The sequence below is a fragment of the Musca domestica genome, unplaced genomic scaffold (assembly GCF_030504385.1).
Source record: "Musca domestica strain aabys unplaced genomic scaffold, Musca_domestica.polishedcontigs.V.1.1 46, whole genome shotgun sequence".
Taxonomy (NCBI): Eukaryota; Metazoa; Arthropoda; class Insecta; order Diptera; family Muscidae; genus Musca; species Musca domestica.
This window is the reverse complement of record NW_026712336.1, coordinates 1,477,970-1,498,779: the sequence shown is the minus strand read 5'-3', so window position 1 is coordinate 1,498,779 and position 20,810 is coordinate 1,477,970. Positions and strand designations below refer to the sequence as shown.

The following is a 20,810-nucleotide window of genomic DNA, read 5'->3' as shown; positions in this document are numbered from 1 at the left end:
TTTTCTCTTTTATTTGACCAACTTCTGAGACTTCATAATGAGACATGTAACTTCAAAAATTTTCAACCGCTCTTCTGCCACTAAATCAATAGGTAGAATGCCCGATAAAATTAGTATTGCTTGTCCTAAGACTGTGCGGATTAACAAGTGCTAATCTCACTGTACTCTCTGTACTTTCAACAGTTTAAGTATGTCAATTAAAGTTTCTCCGTAGTAATCTCCGCTTGCTTAGGAGGTGTCTTTGAACTGTGATAGAGTTGAGGTGGGAATACATAAAACCCTTTATTGACTGCCTTATAAGACATCGACTGGCTTTTTCGTAGAGGAACAAAGCAAAGAACGAAGGAGTTTTAGGTTGACTTAGTTCGATTTTGACCTTATGTATTATGAGCTCTCACCTTTGGCCTTCTCAGCTGCCTAATTTAATTTCAACAAAAAATACAATTTATTGTCGAGTCGTAATCCAAGAAAAGTTATAGCTTCTTGCGCCCGACTTCAGCTGACATATATTGTTGTCGACTTCTGCAGGGATATGTATATAGTCTGGTTAATAACACCACCTCGATTATGTGCATGTCGAAATATAATTCATGTGATGTTAGACATTCTCTATCTGTAGTACTCTTGAGCCTTGTGTAAATTACTATTAATAATAAAAATAACAAAAATAATAATTATTTAATTATATATTTATAATAATAATAATAATAAACATTCTTACAGCCCCTAATATGTCTCAACTGCAAGCCTTGCCAGAGGCATTACAAAAAGTGGCCATAGAAGAACTGGGTGAGGTGCCCTCAAGATTGGCCAATGATTTGCAGGCCTTAGAGCTATGGATTCAACAACAACCACATCTTAAGGCCAGAACAGATCCACAATTTTTGGTACAATTCCTGAGAGGCTGTAAATTTAGTCTGGAAAGGGCCAAAGAGAAACTTGAGAGTTATTATGCACTAAAATCTAAATATCCTGAACTCCTTAGGCCAACAAATGTGGATGATCCGCAGCTTAGAAAATTATTTCAAATGGGGTAAATATTACGCCTTTTTTCCTTTTTAATCCCCTTCAATTTGTAGATTTATTCTTTTTTTCAGTTGCATTGTCCCCCTCCCCACACCACTGAATGAATGTGGTCCTCGAATTATGCTCCTCCATTGAAGATGTCATCTTGTTGGATGTTCTACTCCATGATCTGCTCTTGATCGATGATCCCTATGCCTGCATTAATGGTGTCATCTATTTAGTGGACTTGTCATGTTTTTCGGCCAGTCATATTTTACAATTTTATCCCAGCATTCTAAAGAAATCTCTCACCTACATGGAAAACTCTCTGCCATTGCGTGTCAAGGCAATGGGCCTCATCAACATGCCAGCCTTTGCAGAGCAATTTTGTAATTTATTTATGTCATTTCTATCCAAGAAATTAAGGCAGAGGGTAAATACGAGTTCGATAACTTAAAGGAAATTAATTATTTCATTTTTTTGCAGGTTTTCTTTTGTAGCAAAAAATTGGAACATCTTAAGGAGAGAATTCCCTTGAAATACTTACCTGAGGACTATGGTGGCGAAAATGGCAGCTTGTCGAATGTGTGTGAAGATTATGCGAAAACATGGGACAAATATAGGCAGTTCTTTCAGGAAAATTCACAATTTGGTGTTGAGGAACATTTGCGCCCCGTCAAGATGATTAATGATGGCATGTACGGTATGGGTGGATCATTTCGAAAAATTGATGTGGATTAAAAGCACAAAAGATTTTTTTTTTGGAAAAAAATTAAAAATTTGAATAAAATTCCGAGAAAAATAATCGGATCTAGACGTCCTAGTCAAAACTAGAAGGAGGGTAGATATAAAAAACCTGAGTTATCAATTGTCAGAGTTAACCCTTTTCTCTTCCGATATATTCTATCTTAGTGTAAAAATATATGTAGCCCTGTACTATTGGTCCATTATTACATTAGGGTTCTATTTAGGGTTAGGGTGAACTCAGTGAGAAGGTGGAACATGACGCCTTCCTCCCAACCAGATAGTATATGAATCCATCGACTTCAGCCGAATAGATAAATTTCTTAAATATCTTCTTAGTTTACCTAGACAGATCTGCATCCTTAAATAATAGGTTAGTAAGAGAAAGCTGTTGCATTTAACCCAGGAATTTATGACATTTTTAATTTATTTAAAAAACAGCAACAATCTCCCAAGTGCTAGTCTCCTGCTGAAGCCGAAAATTAAAAGAGAACAATATACGCAAAATGGCCGGTTCATATGGGAAATTCCGGGGTTGCCAGCTACGAATTTAATTTGAGCGAAAATGCAACTCTAAAGATTTTTTAGGGATCTGTAGGCCCCAGAAGAAGCGTAGCGGGATATATATCAAGTTAATTAGTCTTTTGTGTTGTGTACTAATCGCCTGTAAAAAAATCTCGCCAAGAGAAATAGGAACTACAAACATTTTTTTTTAATTTCATACCGAAATATTGGTTTATGTTCGGTTTAGAATTTGTAATTTATGTGTCTGTACGAACTAAATAGAAATGTAGCCAACTTTAGCCGCCGAACGCCGAAAAAACATTGGTCTCTCCACACATTCCCCCTGAAGGGTGTCCACAGCTGTATTTGGAAGAATCTCAGTATTCAGTGTTAAAAGGATCAAGCAAAAATGCTAAGGAAATATTCTGCCAAACGTCCCACAACCAGGAAATATACAGGTTTAGATAAAACAGAAACTGCAATCAAATCAAACGCCATAATTTTTACATTTTTATTTTTAAATTTTATTGAATGAAAGCAAACAATGTCGGAAATATCATCAAATTGTCGAATAAGTTTAGATTTATTCGAATTGGTTACCTTTGACACGAATTATAGCCTTCAAACGGCCAATGAAACCGTTACATGCTGCCCGAATGTTGCTCTGCGATATTTTGGTCCATTCCCGGCGAAGCGCTTGCTTGAGGTAATCGACACTTTGGTATTTTTTAGTGCCAACCTTGCTTTCCAAAATACTCCAGACACAGTAGTCCATCGGATTGATATACGCAGATTTTGGTGGCCATTGTGCGCTGGAAATGAAGCGAGGAACCTCAATTTATAACCATTCTTGGGTGGCGCGTGCTGAGTGCGATGGTGCTGAGTCCTGTTATAGTGTGCAAGGTCTGCGGCCAAAATTTGTGCATGCCCAAGGCTTTAATACACTCTTCAGAATATTATCACGATAATATTCGTCATTTATTCTGATGTCACTGTCGATTAATACGAGCGAAGAGTGACTATCGGTTGTTATGGCAGCCCTCACCATGGCCGGCGCCAACCGAAGGTGCGCATTTTCAGCTGGCCTCTTTGGCAAGTAGTTTGTTTGTTTACAAACTACTGAATAACGAATCTTTTCTCATCGGAGAAACCCAAATTCGGCAGTTCACCACTTTCGGCCAAGCGAAGCAACTCTTTAGCTCTCTTAAGTCTATTTTCTTCCTGTTGCGGTGTAAGTTCTTGCACTTTTTGGAATTTTAATCGTTTTACCCCGAGCTCATTTTTCAATATTTTCCGAATGGAATATTGCGATATGTTCAACTCACGAGCCATTTTTCGGCCACTGCGACGCGGGTTTCGATCAAGTCACTTCTTTGCTTTTCGAACCATTTCTGGTGTTGTTGCTGTTTTCTTCCGTCCAGTTCCTTGACGTCGGGCTACCCTACCAGCATCACGGTAACTAGCGATGGTACGAGACACAAAAGATTTATTCACATTTAAATGCTGGAGTGCTCTAACGATAGCCACTTCTGGTTTTCCAGCCGAATAGAAAGAAATCACACTATCACCTTTGAATTCCATCACGAATAACATTTTTTCTGCAATTCTCACCAAAATTCTTTTGTGCGCTTGTAAACAATATAATGAGCTGTCACTGGATTAATTGTGACAGCTGTCGGACGAGTTGCTTAGAAAAGACAGCAGTCTGAAACAGTTTTTTTCGTAAATAAACGTATAAATAAACTTAGAAAAATAAGACTTATGCTAAGTATAGATATAATGAGCCATGGTTAGCCATAAGATATTTAAATATTGTTTAATGAATTAATAAAAAAAAATTACTTGATACTTGAGAATAAAGTCGCCCACTGTGTTATCATTGGAAGCTTAGAGGTGAGAATACATGGAAGGCTGTTTTAAATGAAAGTGGGAATAAAAAAAAGTTTTTTGACTGGCTTAAATCATTGGCTGGATTCTTCGGAAAAGAACAAAGGAGCGTAGGACCAATATCGAACTAAGTCAACCTAAAACTACTTTTTTCTTCTATGAAAATGCTAGCCAATGACTTAAGCCAGTCAAAAAAGCGTTTTATGTTTTCTCACCTTGATTTGAGTCATCGACTGGCTTCTTCGTACAAGAACACAGGAGTTTTAGGTTGACTTAGTTCTATTTCGGTCCGTAATTTATACTTGTTCACCCTACGCTACTTTCTTCTCTTTTGCGAAGAAGCCAGCCGATGACTCAAGTCAAGATTAGAATACATAAAACGCTTTTTTGATTGGCTTAAGTCATCGCCTGTCTTCTTCTTAGTGGAACAAAGGAGTTTTAGGTTGACTTAGTTCGATTTTGGCCCTACGCTCCAAAAAAAAGCTTTTTATGTACTCTCGCCTTTAGATCAATGCCCACGCATGGCAAGTTGATAGAAAGGGACACAGGAGAAATAACAAAGTTAAGTTAATAATTTTTTTAAAATTAATTAATCTCTAATTAATGTTAGCAACTAAATATGCCCCAACAGAGAACGATTACTCAAAATTATTAAAGTAATAATTACGAAGGTGTTTAAATAAAATATACAACGTCACGAAATGATAACATTTTTATTACTTGTATTGTTATTATTATTTATGAAACCCAACAAAGTATTATGACAAATTTACAAAATATGTGTTTGTAATCATTTGTTATTACCTATCAAAGTAGATCCACTTAAGGTTGAAGAAAAATAAAATGATTCACAGCTTTCTTACTCAGTGTTTCCCTTTCACATAGAATACGTTTTAAAAACAGCAACATATTTATTTCCAGATTTGAATTCCCTAAATATTTATCACCCCATTGTCAACACCTGTTTTTTTATCTAGATTTTCAACTACGATCGTTTGGTTATACAAGTTTAACAACAACCAGGCAGTGTTTATTAAATTTCCATGGCCGGTGATCGGTTGGGCGCTAGATTGCGGAATTGTTAAAACCTCATTCTCAGTGACTAATAATAAATTCGTGTTATAACAGATTTTTGGTGTCCCGTGTACGATATAATTTGCAAATGTAATAAATTTCGCCAAATCATATTTCAGTAGATAAGGTTAAAATTGCATTTGAATGTCGGTTTCAGTTGGTAAAAGCGAGTGGAATCGTAGATAGAGTGGAAAAAACTAAGCGGAGATTTTTAAATTCAGATATTTGAACAGTTTTATAGTACGTTTACAGTTAATGGTTTCGCATTGCATATACGTCAAATAAATGATCAAAAAAAGGAGGCTAAGGCGATAAAAAGTCCAAATGTAAACAATATTGAAAACTAGTGTGGTATTAAAAATAATACTATATGAAATCAAAAGAACTGTCAAAAGTCTTTAATTAATAAAAGATCTGTCAAGGGAAGATATTATAAAGAACTCCCATCCATGGAAGACCTTGAAAGGGTCAGTGGTTCCTTTTGACTAACTAATAAACAAAAACGTTGAAAAAATTTAGTCGGTTTTTGCTGACGGACGTATCAGCTATTGTCCGTTAATGTAAACATATTTTGGCAGCCGTATTTATTGTTCATAATGTTAAGCATTTCTGGGGGAGGTCCCGAAGGAGTTGGCCAACATTGGCCATCTCCTCTCTAACATATGTCTGATATAAATATTACAACGTACCATATTTGGACTATATCACTTGAGATAGATATGTGTGAGAGATATGTGACAATTTTTGGAGAATCTTGAAATGTTGAAAGTGAAGTGCCAGATATAGTGGGTCGAAGTATTCCACCTTATATAATACTAATTAAAATATTGGGACCTGAAAAATGTAGAGAAAATCAAACATTTTTTTCAATTCTTTGCGAATAACTGTAAATCAAAATTTTCACTTTTTGTGGGGGAGGAGGTATCTGGAGAAGTGGACAGAAAAATTCATTCACAGCAGATCTCTTGTTGAGGGAAATAATAAGATATACCAGGTTTGAATGGAATCGTTGATTTGTTTCGCAAGTTATGAGAGATTTAGAATTGTTATCGTTTGTGGGGGAGGTTCCACAAAGGGTAGGTCAATATTTATCATCTTCACACCATTGCTTGTATTAGTAGAAATATTGAAATGTGCGAAGTTTGAAAAGAAACAGACGTTTTCTTCACATTTTTAGGGCATTTTGTTATTAAAAATGTTGATCCCTCTGTGGGGGAGGTGCCAGTAGGAGTAGATCGATAGGTAAGCCGATATCTATCAACTTAACACCATATCTTGTATTAGTAGAAATATTGAGATGTGTGAAGTTTGAAAAGAATCGGAAGCTTATTTCGCATTTTTATGGCGTTTTGTTATTAAAAAATTTGATCCCACTCTGGGGGAGGTGCCTGTAGGAGTAAATCGATATATCTCATCTTCACACCAGATCTTGTGTTAATAGAAATATTGGGATGTGTGAAATTTTATCGGAGTCGGATGCTTATTTCACATTTTATGAGAGATACAATAATTCAAAATTTTGATCCTTTGTGGGGGAGGTACCAGAAGGAATAGACCTCTACTATCTTTATAGCAGAACGTGTGTTGATGAAAATTTTGAGACGTACCAAGTCCGAATGGAATCGGATGTTAATTTCGCGTTTTATTAGCTGCATGGATATTCAAAATTTTGATCTCTTTGTGAGGGAGGTACTAAAATTAGATCGCCGATATATCCCATCTTCACAGCACCACTTGTATTATTAGAAATAATGGGATGTGTGAAATTTGAAGAGAACTGGATGCTTGTTTTGGATTTTATGCTAGTTTTGGTTATTCAAAATTTTGACCCCATGTGGGGGAGGTACCAGAAGGAACGGTCCGATCTCTACCATCTTTATAACACATCTTGTGTTAATGGAAATATTGAGATGTACCAAGTCTGAATGGAATCGAATGTTAATTTCGGGTTTTATGAGCTTCATGAATATTCAAAATTTGGACCCTTTGTGGGAGAGGTACCAGTAGGAGTGGACTGATATATTCTATATTCCACACAAGACCTTGGGTTAATAGAAATATTGGAAATCGGACACTTTCATCACATTTTATAAGAATTATAATTATTCAACATTTTGACCATTTGGGAGAGTTACCAGAAGGAATGGACGGATATTTTCCATTTTTGCACCTGACCTACAACTGATGCAAATATTAGGATTTCCAAAGTTGGAGCAAAATCGGTGTATCTTTTCTCTTTCTGTAAATTATTTACTTTGAAAATTTTGACCTTTTGTGGGGGAGATACCAGAAGGAGTGAGCCGATATTGCCCATCTACGAACTCGATCTAAGTTTGATAATAATATTACGATGTTGGGACCAAATCGGATACTCCCTTTGAGAGTTATCGTGCGCACCAGCCAGCCAGACGGACGGACGGATATCGCTAGATAGACTCCAAATATCCCGAAATGGATTAGATCCAAAGAGACCTAGAGTCTAAAACCGTTATTTCGATGAGGCGCGTTTTGGCCCTCTGTACCCATATGGCTGAGGGTACGAAAATAAAACAAAAGATCTCTCAATAAAATATCTGTCAAAGCAAGATCTTTAAAATAACTTCTATCCATGGAAGACCTTGAAAGAGTTTTTCATCCTGTGTTTACTTTTGACTAACCAAGCACTTTTACAATTCTGACAAATGTGTAATTTTTTTACCTACGATAACCGATTTTCCCATTACGATATCGAAAAAATTGCAAAACCAGTAGATTCTTGCAGGTTCTGGAACAGACCATATTCGATATCTAATCACATTTTCTCCATTCACAGTGGCTATGACATATTTACAACCATCGCTTGTTGTCATAATTATCTAATATTTGATTACACCATTACATTTTATACGCTTTGCAGATAAGACCTCTACACTACCTCATTAACGGGAAAACAACAACAGCAACCACATACCCGTAAATATGCCAAATATACGTCCCCTACCAGAGGCATTGCAAAAAATTGCCTGCGAGGAACTCAATGAAATACCTGAAAGAATTGACGAGGATTTACAAGATTTTCGTGAATGGATTGGGCGCCAGCGTCATTTGAGGGCACGAACCGATGATCAATTTCTCACAAGCTTTCTTCGCGGCTGTAAATATAGTTTAGAAAAGGCCAAAAGTAAACTGGATAAATATTATACGTTGAGGACGAAATATCCCGAATTTTATACCATACAAAATATAGATGACCCGAGGGTTGTAGAGCTCTATAAAATGGGGTAAGATATTCGGAAAAAAAATTATAAAAATTAATATTAAATAACGCTTTTCATTTATTTTTTTATAGCATCGGCTTACATTTACCCACACCTTTGCATGAGACGGGACCCCGCATACAATATGTCCGCCCGGGTAATTATCCCACCGATAAATATACCTTTAGCGATGTCATGGCCATTGCCAATGCCTTCCAAGAGTTGAATATGCTTTTTGATGATTATTGCGTGATAAATGGTTATGTCCAAATTTTGGATATGTCCAGCTATACGGCATCGCATATTTTGCAATTAACACCAAATGTGGTGCGAAAAATTACCACCTTTGCCGAGGATGCCTTACCTTTGCGCCAGCGAGCTGTACACATCGTGAATACCTCACCAGCTTTTGATAGACTACTGAACATGATCAGAGCCTTAATGCCACTGAAACAACAACAAAGGGTAAGTAAGCGAGACGAAAAAACACATTTTTGTGATTGAAAACAGTGTACGAAAGATAAACAAGAAGGACAACAGTTTTGACATATCGTCTGATTTTAAATAGATTATATAGCAGGGTATTAATGCCCATGTAAATAGCTATCCTTTACTTACCGCAGCTGATCATTAAAAATGTTTACATACAAAATCTCTACGCGGATTGTTCCTGATAATTTACCAAATACAATAATTATACCCTCAGCCATATGGATACAGAGGCTGTATATCATTTGATACGGCCAAAATGTGTCTCATCGAAATAACGTTTTAGACCCTAGGTCTTTTTGGACCAAATTCGTTTCAAAATATTTCTAGTCGATCTAGCGATGTCCGTTCGTCTGTCTGTCTGGCTGGCTGATGTGCAGGATAACTCTCGAAGGGAGCATCCGATTTGGTCTAAACTTGGTATATCGAAATATTATTATTAAATTTACATCAATTTCGGAGATGAGCAATATCAGGCGACTCCTTCTGGGACCTCACCCACAAAAGCTTAAAACTTTCAAAAAAATACTTTACTGCGCAGAAAGAGAAAGGAGTCTTTGCAAATGTTGGTCCAACTTTGCAAATTTTGCTCCAACTTTTCAAATTCTAATATTTGCATCAGTACTAGGTCAGGTGCGAAAATTGACAATAACGGTCCACTCCATCAAGTACCTTCCCCACAAAGGGTCAAAATTTTGAATAATTATAACTCTTATCAAATATGATGTAAGAGTCCGATTGTCTTCAAATTACACACATTACAATATTTTTATTAACCCAATGTCCGGTGTGAAGATGGAACATATCGGACCACTCCATCAAGTACCTCCACCACGAAGGGTCAAAATATTGAAAAATTATAACTCCTATAAAATCTGAAATAAGGATTCTATTGTTTTCAACTTTAGCGCATTTAAATATTTTTACCAACACAAGATCTGGTATGAAGATCATATATATCGGACCAACCCTTCAGGTACCTCCCACACATCTGGTCAAAATTTTGAATAATTACATATCACATGGAACGCGAAATAAGCTCCCGATTGTCTTCAAATTTCACACAATTCAATATTTCTACTTACGAAAGATCTGCTGTGAAGATGGAATATATCGATCCACTCCTTCTGGTACCTCCCCCACATAGGGTCAACATTTTGAATATTCATAAAGCTTAAAAAACGCGAAATTAACATCAAATTCCATTCAGACTTGGCACATCTCAATATTTCCATCAACAAAAGATCTGTTATAAGGATGGTAGAGATCGGACCATTCCTTCTGGTACCTCCCACACATAGGGTTCAAGATTTTGAAAAACAAAACGCTCCAAGAAAGCGAAATAAGCATCCAACTCTCTTCAAATTTCTCACATCCAAATATTTTTGCTAACCCAAAATCTGTGTGAATATGATATATATCTGCGAATCCCTTCTGGTACCTCACCCACACAAATGGCCACGATGTTCAATACTTTTATCTGTTATAACTTGCGAAACAAATCAGCGATTCTTTACAACATGCTATAACTAAATATTTCTCTCAACATATAACATATAAAGTGAAGGAAGTGCGCAATACTGTCCAAATCGGACATGTTGTAATATTTATATCAGACTTAGGTCAGATACGAAATGAAAAATATTGTTCCACTCCTTCGGAAGACTACTACATTTGTCGACTAAACCGACTGTTGCTTTTTAACTTGTTTTTTGAGCAATTTTATACAAATCCTTAATTTTCTGAAAATTTTTCTCATCTCTCTTTGCAGCTCTTTATCCATGGCAGCAACTGGCAATCTCTCTACGAGCATATACCGCAAAAATATCTACCACAGGAGTTGGGTGGTGAAAATAGTTCCTTTGACGAGATCAATAAGTTACAGTGGCAAGTCTTTCAGGAATATCGCGAATATTTCGTGAAAATGAAAGTCTGCGAGAAAACAAATCTACTGACTACTCGCAAATATTTGGCATAGAAGGATCATTTCGAAAATTAATGGTGGATTAATTAGCATTGAATTTGAGTATATTAAGCAATATGGTTGTGATTAGTTGATAAGTATTAAATTATTGTAAAATATAAATCCATAATCAAAAAATAAAATCATATCTAAAAATTTAAAATCGCAACCTTTTATAAACATACAAAGATTCGACCGTTATCATGTAAATATCGGTAGAATCTTTGTAAAAAGTTAAGACTTTTAAGATTTAAAAGGACTATGAAACCTACCTAAAATCAGGGAGTACTTGGATCTTAATCGATCATTTTCGGCAAGAAAGTTATTCGCATGGCCATTTGTACTGAGTGGAAATTTAAGCTATTGCAAAATATTTTCAATTTAAACATTTTTGTTGACCTAAACACATTTGAAAATCAAATACTCCAATCAATTTAGTGGACATTCTGATCAAAAATATATTCTTTGTGGGTTCTAACAGAATTATTTCGAGAAATTACAAACAGAATAACAAACTCAATATAACCATCAATCTCAAAAAATCATTATTTAATTGCAACATTTTCATTCACATATTATATTGAATACCCACCATTAACTGTGAAATATTGAAGCATATTTTTAGGCAAACTATAAAAATAAAAATCCAAACAGTGTTAACAACTATAGAGACTGTTTAGCGATTTTTAAAGAAAGCTCTCCCACAAAAGCAGTTTACTTTAGAAAAGTTTACTTGCAGCAAAGTGTCTGTTTGTTGGAGAGAGAGATAAAGGAAATGGTAGGTATAATAGATCTTGTGTTGAGGGAAATATTGAGATGCACCAAGTTTGAGTAGAATCGGATGTTAATTTGGCATTTAATGGCATTTCATCGATATTAAAAATGACCCTTTGTGAGGGAGGTACCAGAAGGAGTGGACCAATATATCCCAGCTTCACAGCAGATCTTTTGTCAGCAGAAATAATGGCATTTGTGAAATATGAGGAGAAACGCATGCTTTCTGCGGATTTTGTTATCGCTTTGGTTATTCAAAATGTTAAACCTTTGTGGGAGAGGTACCAGAAGGAATTGTCCGATCTCTACTCTATTTTTTACAGATCTTGTGTTAATGGAAATATTGAGATGTACCACGACTGAATGGAATCGGATGATAATTTCACGTTTTATGAGCTTCATGGATATTTAAAATTTTGACCCTTTGTGGGGGAGGTACCAGAAGGAGTGGGCTGATATTTCACACCAGACCTTGGGTTAATAAAAATAATTTGATGTGTGTAATTTTAAGAGAATCGGATGCATATTTCGGTTTTTATAATTGTTTTAGTTATTGAAAACGTTGGCCCTTTTGGGGAGGTACCAGTAGAAATGGCCCGATCTCTATTATCTTTATAAAGAATCTTGTGTTGATAGAAATATTGAGATGTGCCAAGACTGAATGGAATCGGATGATAATTTCACGTTTTATGAGCTTCATGGATATTCAAAATTTTTACCCTTTTTGGGGGAGGTACCAGAATGAGTTGGCTGATATTTCCCAATTTCACACCAGACCTTGTGTTAATAAAAATAATTTGTTGTGTGTATTTTGAAGAGAATCGGATGCTTATTTCGGATTTTATAATCGATTTAGTTATTGAAAACTTTGGCCCTTTGTGGGGGAGATACCAGAAGAAATGGCCCGATCTCTACCATCTTTATAACGGATCTTGTATTGATAGATATATTGAGAATTGCCAAGACTGAATGGAATCGAATGTTAATTTCACGTATAATGAGTTTCATGGATATTCAAAATTTTGACCCTTTGGGGGGGAGGTACCAGAAGGAATAGTCTGATTCCCACTACCTTCATAACAAGTCTTGTGTGTATGGAAATATTGAGATGTGCCAAGTCTGAATGGAATCGGGTGTTAACTTTGTGTTTTATGAGCTTCATGAATATTCAAAATTTTGACCCTTTGGGGGAGATACCAGGAGTGGATCGATATATTCCATCTTCATACCATACCTTGCGTTAATAATAATATTGTGATGTGTATAATATGAAGACAATCGGACTTTTACATCACATTTTATGGAAGTTATAATTATTCAAAATGTTGACCATTTGTGGGAGAGTTACCAGAAGGAGTGAACCGATATTGTCCATTTTTGCACTTGACCTAATACTGAGGCAAATACTGGGATTTGCAAAGTTGGAGCAAAATTGGATTATCCTTTCTCTTTCTGTAGAGTAAAATATTTTTTTTTTAAATGTTGAGCTATTGTGGGGGAGATATCGATATTGCCCATCTCCGAACTCGATATATCTTTGATAATAATATTACGATGTACCAAGTTTGGACCAAATCGGATACTCCCTTCGAGAGTCATCTTGCGCATCAGCCAGACAGACATACGGACATCGCTAGATCGACTTCAAATGCCCTGAAACGGATTTGGTACAAAGAGACCTAGGTTCTAAGACCGTTATTTCGATGAGGCACGTTTTGGCCGTATCAAACGATATACGCTCTCTAGCCATATGGCTGAGGTTATAACAAGTAAAAAAGCTGTAAGCTCGGCTGGTCCGAACTTTGAATACCCTCCACCAAATGTATACGTCATATTAGGGTCTAAATGACGACGTGGACCTTCATAGGCAACTTTTGTCATAAGCCATTACAAAATTCAAATGCGAAACTTGAAAAAAAAAATTCGGCAAATAATGTAGCTAAAATCATCAATGCGGACCTGAACAGACAATTTTCTGTCATAGGCTGAAATATCCACTACGAAATTCAAATTCCAAATTTGAAACAATTCCGGTGAATAATGTCACTAAAATCAGTAAAATTCCGAATATAGGGAGGTACCGTTATATTGGGGCTATACGAAGGCGTGGACCTGCACAGACAATTTTCTGTCATAGGCTGTAGTACCCATTGCGAACTTCAAATACCAAATTTGAAACACATTGGATAACAAATGTTGCTTAAATCACCAAAATACCGAATATCGGGAGGTACCATTATATGGGAGCTATACCATCACTCGTTTTCACCATCACTGGACCTACATCACTCGTTTTCAATACCAAAAGTCACGCCGACATAATTCACATTTGAGTAAAATTTTATCAATCATCTTCATTTCGTTCGGAAGTTAGAGAGATTTCAACAGTCGGGCGGACATCGCTAGATCGACATAGAATTTTATGCTGATCAAGGATATATATACTTTGTGGGTTCTAAAATGTATATTTCGAGGTTTTACAAACGGAATGATAAACTTAATATACCCTCCATACTATGGTGAAGGGTATAACAATAACGTAACATAACAAATAACGTCAGCTGACTCTGTTTGAACTGACAGTTCAGTTGTAAACAAACAAATTGTAAATAAACAAAGAAATGAACATTCCGAGTTTCCCAGAGAATGTGTTAAATTTATTTGTGTTTTTAAAAAATTAAAAATAATGAATATTTCGCCACTGTAGGTTATTGCAAACGATTATTAATTACTTAATAGATCTTAAGGTCAGAATACATAAAACGCTTTTTTGGCTGACTTCAGTCATCGGCTGGTTTCTTCGGAAAATAACAAAGAAGCAAAGGAACAAAATCGAACTAAGTTAACCTAAAACTCCTTTGTTTCTCTACGAAGAAGCCAGCCGATGACTGAAGCCAATCAAAAAAGGCGTTTTATGTATTCTCACCTTTAATACATAAAGTCATCTGCTGGCTTTATGTATTCCCATCTTTAGTTTTTCCTGCAATTATTTTATGTGCTGCACAGTCTATTTGATGAGTAATTTACTCAACTTAAACTAGTTTTAAATTACGATGCCTACTTATAAATTGTTCTAATTATTATAATTATTTAAACGACAAATTTACATAAACAAGTAATGTACATTCACAAGATAAGATAAATGAAATAAATTAAAAGAATTTTTAGTAAATTTCACAATTAATCAGATATCTAAAATCTGCTTTTAATTACAAACTTTGCTCGAAAACCTTTCAAAAATCAAACTCACGTGCCAGTCAGCTTGTCATATTTTTCAAATGTTTTTGAAACAATCTCAAACTGTGCCATTGAGTTGATATAAAAATACGATTTGATGACGACTTTTATAAAGACAAAATATGTCAATAGGAATATTTTTGAAAAGCAAATTTATGTCAGGCAAAACGATTTCCATATATTAAAGCCCAATTACCAACTTGATTTTATACGACAATTAAAAACTTATTAAACATTCAAATTGAAATATCAATAATAGCTGTGAAAATCAACACTGGACACTCAGTTGCATTCGAACATGGAAAACCAGATGAAGCTACAAATCGAACCTCTCCCAGAGGAATTACAAAAGGTTGCCATCGAGGAATTGGGAGAAGTCCCCGAAAGGATGGCCGAAGACTTGCAAATCTTTAAAGAATGGATTAAAAAGCAAATTCACTTGCGGGCTCGCATGGACGATCAATTCTTGATACAATTTCTTCGTGGCTGCAAATACAGTTTGGAAAAGGCCAAAAAGAAAATCGATACTTTCTACGCGATGAAAACAAAATATCCGGAATATTTCAATTTGACCAATGTTGATGATCCGCTATTTCGAAAGCTGCACAGTACAGGGTAAGTGGAATAACAACTTGGGCCCAGCATTGAAAACTAGAAATCCTAAAGGTGAGAATACATTAAGGGCTGGCTTCTTCGGAAATGAACAAAGGGCCAAAATCGAACTAAGTTAACCTAAAACTTCTTTGTTTCTCTACGAAGAAGCCAGCCGATGACTTAAGCCTGCCAAATAAGCGCTTTATGTATTCCCACCCTAAACGCTTTCTGACTGGCTTAAGTCATCGGCTGGCTTCTTCGGTAAAGAACAAAGGATTGTAAGGCCAAAATCGTTCTAAGTCAACCTAAGGCTGGAAATACATAAAGAGCATATTTGGCTGGCTTAAGTCATCGGCTGGCTTCTTCGCAGATGAAAAAAGGAGGTTTAGGTTGACTTAGTTCGATTTTGGCCCTAGGCTACTTTGTTCATTTCCGAAGAAGCCAGCCGATGACTTAAGCCAGCCAGAAAAGCGCATTATGTATTTCCACCCTAAAACTCCTATGTTCCTCTACGAAGAAACCAGCCGATGACTAAAGGTGTAAGCACATAAGAAGCTTGAAGTCATGGCTAGGCATATTTTGTGACACTTCATAAAAGGATTACAGAGGTGCACTAAAATCCTGCCGTCGTTTTCCATTATAATTTGACATTAAAATACCTAGCTATGACTTCAAGCTTTTTATGTACTTGCATCTTAAAGGTGGGAATACATAAAGCGCTTATTTGACTGGCTTCTTAGTAGAGGAACAAATGAGTTTTAGGTTGACTGAGTTCGATTTTGGCCCAGGGCTCATTTGTTAATTTCCGAAGAAGCCAGCCGATGACTAAGCCAACCAAATAAGCGCTTTATGCATTCCTACCTTTAAGTATGTCAAAAAAGCGTTTTATGTATTCTCACTCTTATGATAGACAAATTTTCTTTCGAAAAAGTTATTGAACTATACAGGGTGAGATAAAAAAACTGCAACAAAGTCAAGGGTCATTGAATGAAAGCAAAAAATGTCGGAAATAGCATCATATTTTATAATAAGTATAGATTTGTTCGAATTGCACACCTTCGGCACGAATTCTGGCCTTCAAACGGCCAATGAAACCGCCACACGCTGCCCGAATGTTGCTCTGCGGTATTTTGGCCCATTCCCGGCAAAGCGCTTGCTTGAGGTGATCGACACTTTGGTATTTTTTAGTGCCAACCTTGCTTTCCAAAATACTCCAGACACAATAGTCCAACGGATTGGTATGCGGAGATTTTGGTGGCCACTGTGCGCTGGAAATGAAGCGAGGAACCTCATTTTGTAACCATTCTTGGGCGGCGCGTGCTGAGTGCGATATTGCTTAGTCCTGTTGGAATGTCCAAGGTCTGCGGCCAAAATGTTTGTGTGCCCAAGGCTTTAATTCACCCTCCAGAATATTTTCGCGATAATATTCGGTTTTATTCTGATGCCACGGTCGATTAATATGAACGGGGAGCGACAATCGGCTGTTATGGCGGCCCCTTGAGTTCTGGTGGCCAACCGAAGGTGCACATTTTCAGCTGACCTCTTTGGCAAGTAAACACGATAATTTTGTTTGTTTACAAACTGCTGGACAACGAAGGTTTTCTCATTCGGAGAAAACCAAATTCGGCAGTTTACCACTTTCGGCCAAGCGAAGCAACTCTTTAGCGTATTTGAGTCTATTTTCTTTCTGTTGCGGTGTAAGTTCTTGCACTTTTTGGAATTTCAATAGCTTTTCCCCGAGCTCATTGTTCAATATTTGCCGAATGGAATATCGCGATATGTTTAGCTCACGAGGCATTTTTCGGCCACTGCGACGCGGGTTTCGATCAAGTTGCTTCTTTACTTTTTCGAACAACTTCTGCTGATGTTGCTGTTTTCTTCCGTCCACTTTCTTGACGTCGTCGGGCTACGCTACCAGTATTACGGTAACGAGCGATGGTACGAGACACAAAAAATTTATTCGCATTTAAATGCTGGGGTGCTCTAACGATAGCCACTTGTGGTTTTCCAACCAAATATAAAGAAATCACACAATCACGCTTGAATTCCATCACGAATAACATTTTTTCGGGAGAATTCTCATCAAAAAGCAAAATGTAAACAATATAATGAGCTGTCACTGGAATAATTTTAACAGCTGTCGTACGAGTGGCTTAGAAATAACAGCAGTTTGAAGTTGGTTACCGTTTTTTCATCTCACCCTGTATACTTTTTCTATGGAGAAAAATCATTCAAAAATCATTCCAATTTCCTTTTCTGAATAGAAAATGTATTTTGAGAGAGTATATCTATATTTTCAGATTTTATATTCCACTCCCCACCCCATTAAATGACCATGGTCCCCGCATCATAATGTGTCGTTTCCAGGACACACCTAATGCCTTTCCACCGAATAATTTCTTCCAGTATTGTAATAGCCGTGTAGAAATTATGCTAATGAATGATCCCTATGCCTGCATAAATGGAATAATGCTCATTTGCGATTTTGCCAAAGCCAGTCCTAGCCATCTGTTACCATTTACCGTAAATATCATCAAACAGAATGCCATGTTCAGTGAAAAAGCATTTCCCATGCGTTTCAAAACTTTTTGTATGATAAACATTGCCAGCTATGCCCAACAGTTTTTCAATCATACGTCAGAGAAATTTCGCAATAAGGTAATTTGAAAAAAAACTATTTAAAAAAATATATTATTAATTGTGTGATTTTTTCCTCTTTGTTTTTAGTTTATTTTATGCGGCACAAATTCCGCACAATGGGCGAAACAATTACCCGTGGAATATATGCCAATTGATTATGGCGGTAAAAATGGTTCGATCAGTGAATTGTGTCAGGAATATGACAAGCTCTGGGATGAGTATAGAGATTATTTCAAAGACAATGCCAACTATGGAACGGATGAACATTTACGTTTGGGAGAACCTTTCAACTTTGATGACGACTTTGGTACTGGTGGCACGTTACGAAAACTCAATGTGGATTAGGGGGGGGGGCTACAAAACATTTAATTTTATTACACAAACATAGGTGCTAACATGGTACAATGAAATAAAGATAATCTCATTTAAGACATAAGACTTCCCAGCTCTGCATTTTCTGCAATTTACCTTGTCAAATTTCACTGCTTAAAAAATACCCATCTCTGATTTTGCCTACCCTCTTAAATAGAGCTCTCGCACACCCAAAGAAACACTTTGAACCTCTGCACTTTTCGCCGGCTGTTTAAAAACTTATCACCAAAACTTATCAACTTAAAATTCGATTTTTTGCTTTATCTTATCCTCTCCCCCATTGACATTTGTTTTTGGGACTACTATAATTAGATTGCAATAACATTGGTTAGTCGGACTGACGCTTTCTTTGAGATTGTTAGCTAAAAATGCCTGATCTAAGACCGTTACCAGAGGACTTGCAAAAAATCGCCTGTGAAGAGCTAAATGAAGTTCCCGAACGTATTGAACAGGATTTGCAGGATTTTCGCCAATGGATTGAGAAACAACCACATCTGAGGGCAAGGACAGATGATCAATTTTTGATTAGTTTCCTTAGAGGCTGTAAATACAGCATGGAAAAGGCTAAATCGAAAATTGACAAATACTATACCCTGAGAACGAAATATCCCGATTTTTATACCATACAAAATATTGATGATCCCAAATTTATTGAGTTATTCAAATTGGGGTGAGACAGGTTTATTTATTTCTATTAAAGATTTATTTAAATTTGTGACGGTTTCTTATTTCAGAGTTGGCCTGAGTTTACCCACCCCCTTAAACGAGAATGGTCCCCGCATCCAGTATATACGCACCGGCATTTATTCCCCAGATAAATACAACTTTGCCGACATCATGTGCCTGGCCAATGGCACCCATGAGATGAGCATGCGTGAAGATGACTACTGTGTCGTCAATGGTTATGTGCAAATTTTGGATATGGCCAATTATACTACCGCTCATGCGTTGCAAATGACTCCCACAGTGGTGAAGAAAATGTCCACCTTTGCCGAAGATGCCACCCCATTGCGCCAGAGAGCTGTACATGTTATCAATGCTCCGGCAAGTTTGGAAAAGCTCTTCAACATGATCAAGACATTTTTGCCGGTCAAGCAACAGGAAAGGGTAAGTTTTGGGTTATATCTTAAGGTGAAAATACATAAAAGACTTTTTTGACTGTCATCGGCTAGCTTCTTCGTAGAGGAACAAAGGAGTTTTAGGTTATCTTAGTTCCGATGCCTTATGCCAGTCAAAGCAGCGCTTTATGCATTCTCACCTTCAGTTTAAATTCGAAAATTTCTAACAAAATTATTTTTTCTTTTTGACAGCTCTTCATCCACGGCACCAATTGGCAGGAGCCGCTCTTCAAAAATGTCCCCCAAAAATATTTACCCAAAGAATTGGGCGGCGAAAATGGGTCGATCAATGAACTCATACAAAACCATTGGGAAATTTTTCAGAAATATCGCGATCACTTTCTTGAGGAGCATAAATATGGTGTTGATGAAAAACTGAGAGTTGGTCCTTCGGTGAACTATGATGAAATTTTCGGCGTAGAAGGTTCATTCCGTAAATTGCAAGTTGATTAAAAATGGTAAAAGAAAATACACAACTTACCATCAATGGTGGGGGAATATATTTGGGGCGTTGGGCGCCATGTATAACAACTTGAAGAAATCTTAATATTCTACCTATGGAGCTATAGTTTTCGGATGTATACACAATAAATTGAGGTATAATTTAAAATATAAAAAAAAACAATAAAAACTTGACAACATGGAAAAGAGCATTGCTTTATTTTTACTTTTTAGTACATCATTCCATGGCGGAATTAAGAAAGTAATTTCAAAAAGGCATATCCATTGCATTTTCTGCAATTTACCTGGCACAGAAAACGGGTTCCCATCTCTAATTTGTTTATATAGAAATGTTTCATAAATATATTTTTCGACAGTGAGATGTTGTCAAATTAATAATTTTGAAAACATTGAATAACTTTAAATGTGAGGGTACATAAGCAGCATGGTATCCTGACTAGGAATATTAATGTCAAATTATAAGGAAAGACGACGGCAGGATTCGAGTGTAGCTCTGGCGTTCCTTTATAATATGTCACAAAATATGCCATGTCAAGACTTTAAGCTGCATATGTACCCAAACCTTAACCCTCACTTTACCTTCTTAATTCTGCTACGCATCGTTCAAGGCTTTTTTGTGTCGTCAAAGCCATATTATAAAATACAACGGCGTCAGAATTTCAAAATGACTCTGACCATGGTAAAATAGCCGGAGCATGGTAGAATAAGAAA

General features: G+C 36.5%; 4 protein-coding genes across 6 annotated transcripts; all 4 read left to right on the top strand.

The window, feature by feature from the left end:
- The first annotated feature begins 942 nt into the window (after nt 1-942).
- On the top strand, nt 943-4,117 carry LOC101888865 (alpha-tocopherol transfer protein-like). The gene is made up of 3 exons (XM_005175520.4): nt 943-1,033; nt 1,098-1,438; nt 1,492-4,117. Exons 2-3 carry the CDS (start codon nt 1,127-1,129, stop codon nt 1,744-1,746), a joined length of 567 nt encoding a protein of 188 aa, XP_005175577.2. The 5' UTR covers nt 943-1,033; nt 1,098-1,126; the 3' UTR covers nt 1,747-4,117.
- A 1,049-nt stretch (nt 4,118-5,166) lies between these two features.
- Nucleotides 5,167-11,037, top strand: LOC101889217 (clavesin-2). Of its 3 annotated transcripts, none has more exons than XM_011294165.3 (4): nt 5,167-5,304; nt 8,111-8,474; nt 8,543-8,915; nt 10,711-11,037. In XM_011294165.3, exons 2-4 carry the CDS (start codon nt 8,173-8,175, stop codon nt 10,915-10,917), a joined length of 882 nt encoding a protein of 293 aa, XP_011292467.2. In that variant the 5' UTR covers nt 5,167-5,304; nt 8,111-8,172; the 3' UTR covers nt 10,918-11,037. The 3 variants fall into 3 exon arrangements, with proteins under 3 accessions (XP_011292467.2, XP_058983550.1, XP_058983549.1); XM_059127567.1 differs by having other exon boundaries at nt 5,174-5,454; XM_059127566.1 differs by having other exon boundaries at nt 5,174-5,540.
- Nucleotides 11,038-15,075: 4,038 nt separating this feature from the next.
- LOC101889565 (retinol-binding protein pinta) lies at nt 15,076-18,589 on the top strand. The gene is made up of 3 exons (XM_059127619.1): nt 15,076-15,528; nt 17,808-18,165; nt 18,235-18,589. The coding sequence occupies exons 1-3, from the start codon at nt 15,212-15,214 to the stop codon at nt 18,490-18,492; spliced, it is 933 nt and encodes a 310-aa protein (XP_058983602.1). The 5' UTR covers nt 15,076-15,211; the 3' UTR covers nt 18,493-18,589.
- Nucleotides 18,590-18,793: 204 nt separating this feature from the next.
- Nucleotides 18,794-20,290, top strand: LOC101889392 (alpha-tocopherol transfer protein-like). The gene is made up of 3 exons (XM_059127618.1): nt 18,794-19,189; nt 19,254-19,626; nt 19,830-20,290. Exons 1-3 carry the CDS (start codon nt 18,888-18,890, stop codon nt 20,088-20,090), a joined length of 936 nt encoding a protein of 311 aa, XP_058983601.1. The 5' UTR covers nt 18,794-18,887; the 3' UTR covers nt 20,091-20,290.
- Nucleotides 20,291-20,810: the final 520 nt, after the last annotated feature.

Bases quoted from the DNA above. Each gene is read 5' to 3' on its own strand.
- LOC101888865 (XM_005175520.4), top strand. From the start codon at position 1,127: ATGAATGTGGTCCTCGAATTATGCTCCTCCATTGAAGATGTCATCTTG. The intron at 1,439-1,491 runs GTAAATACGAGT...ATTTTTTTGCAG, and splicing joins CCAAGAAATTAAGGCAGAGG to GTTTTCTTTTGTAGCAAAAA.
- LOC101889217 (XM_011294165.3), top strand. From the start codon at position 8,173: ATGCCAAATATACGTCCCCTACCAGAGGCATTGCAAAAAATTGCCTGC. The intron at 8,475-8,542 runs GTAAGATATTCG...ATTTTTTTATAG, and splicing joins GTAGAGCTCTATAAAATGGG to CATCGGCTTACATTTACCCA. The intron at 8,916-10,710 runs GTAAGTAAGCGA...CTCTCTTTGCAG, and splicing joins CACTGAAACAACAACAAAGG to CTCTTTATCCATGGCAGCAA.
- LOC101889565 (XM_059127619.1), top strand. From the start codon at position 15,212: ATGGAAAACCAGATGAAGCTACAAATCGAACCTCTCCCAGAGGAATTA. The intron at 15,529-17,807 runs GTAAGTGGAATA...CTATATTTTCAG, and splicing joins CGAAAGCTGCACAGTACAGG to ATTTTATATTCCACTCCCCA. The intron at 18,166-18,234 runs GTAATTTGAAAA...CTTTGTTTTTAG, and splicing joins CAGAGAAATTTCGCAATAAG to TTTATTTTATGCGGCACAAA.
- LOC101889392 (XM_059127618.1), top strand. From the start codon at position 18,888: ATGCCTGATCTAAGACCGTTACCAGAGGACTTGCAAAAAATCGCCTGT. The intron at 19,190-19,253 runs GTGAGACAGGTT...TTCTTATTTCAG, and splicing joins ATTGAGTTATTCAAATTGGG to AGTTGGCCTGAGTTTACCCA. The intron at 19,627-19,829 runs GTAAGTTTTGGG...TCTTTTTGACAG, and splicing joins CGGTCAAGCAACAGGAAAGG to CTCTTCATCCACGGCACCAA.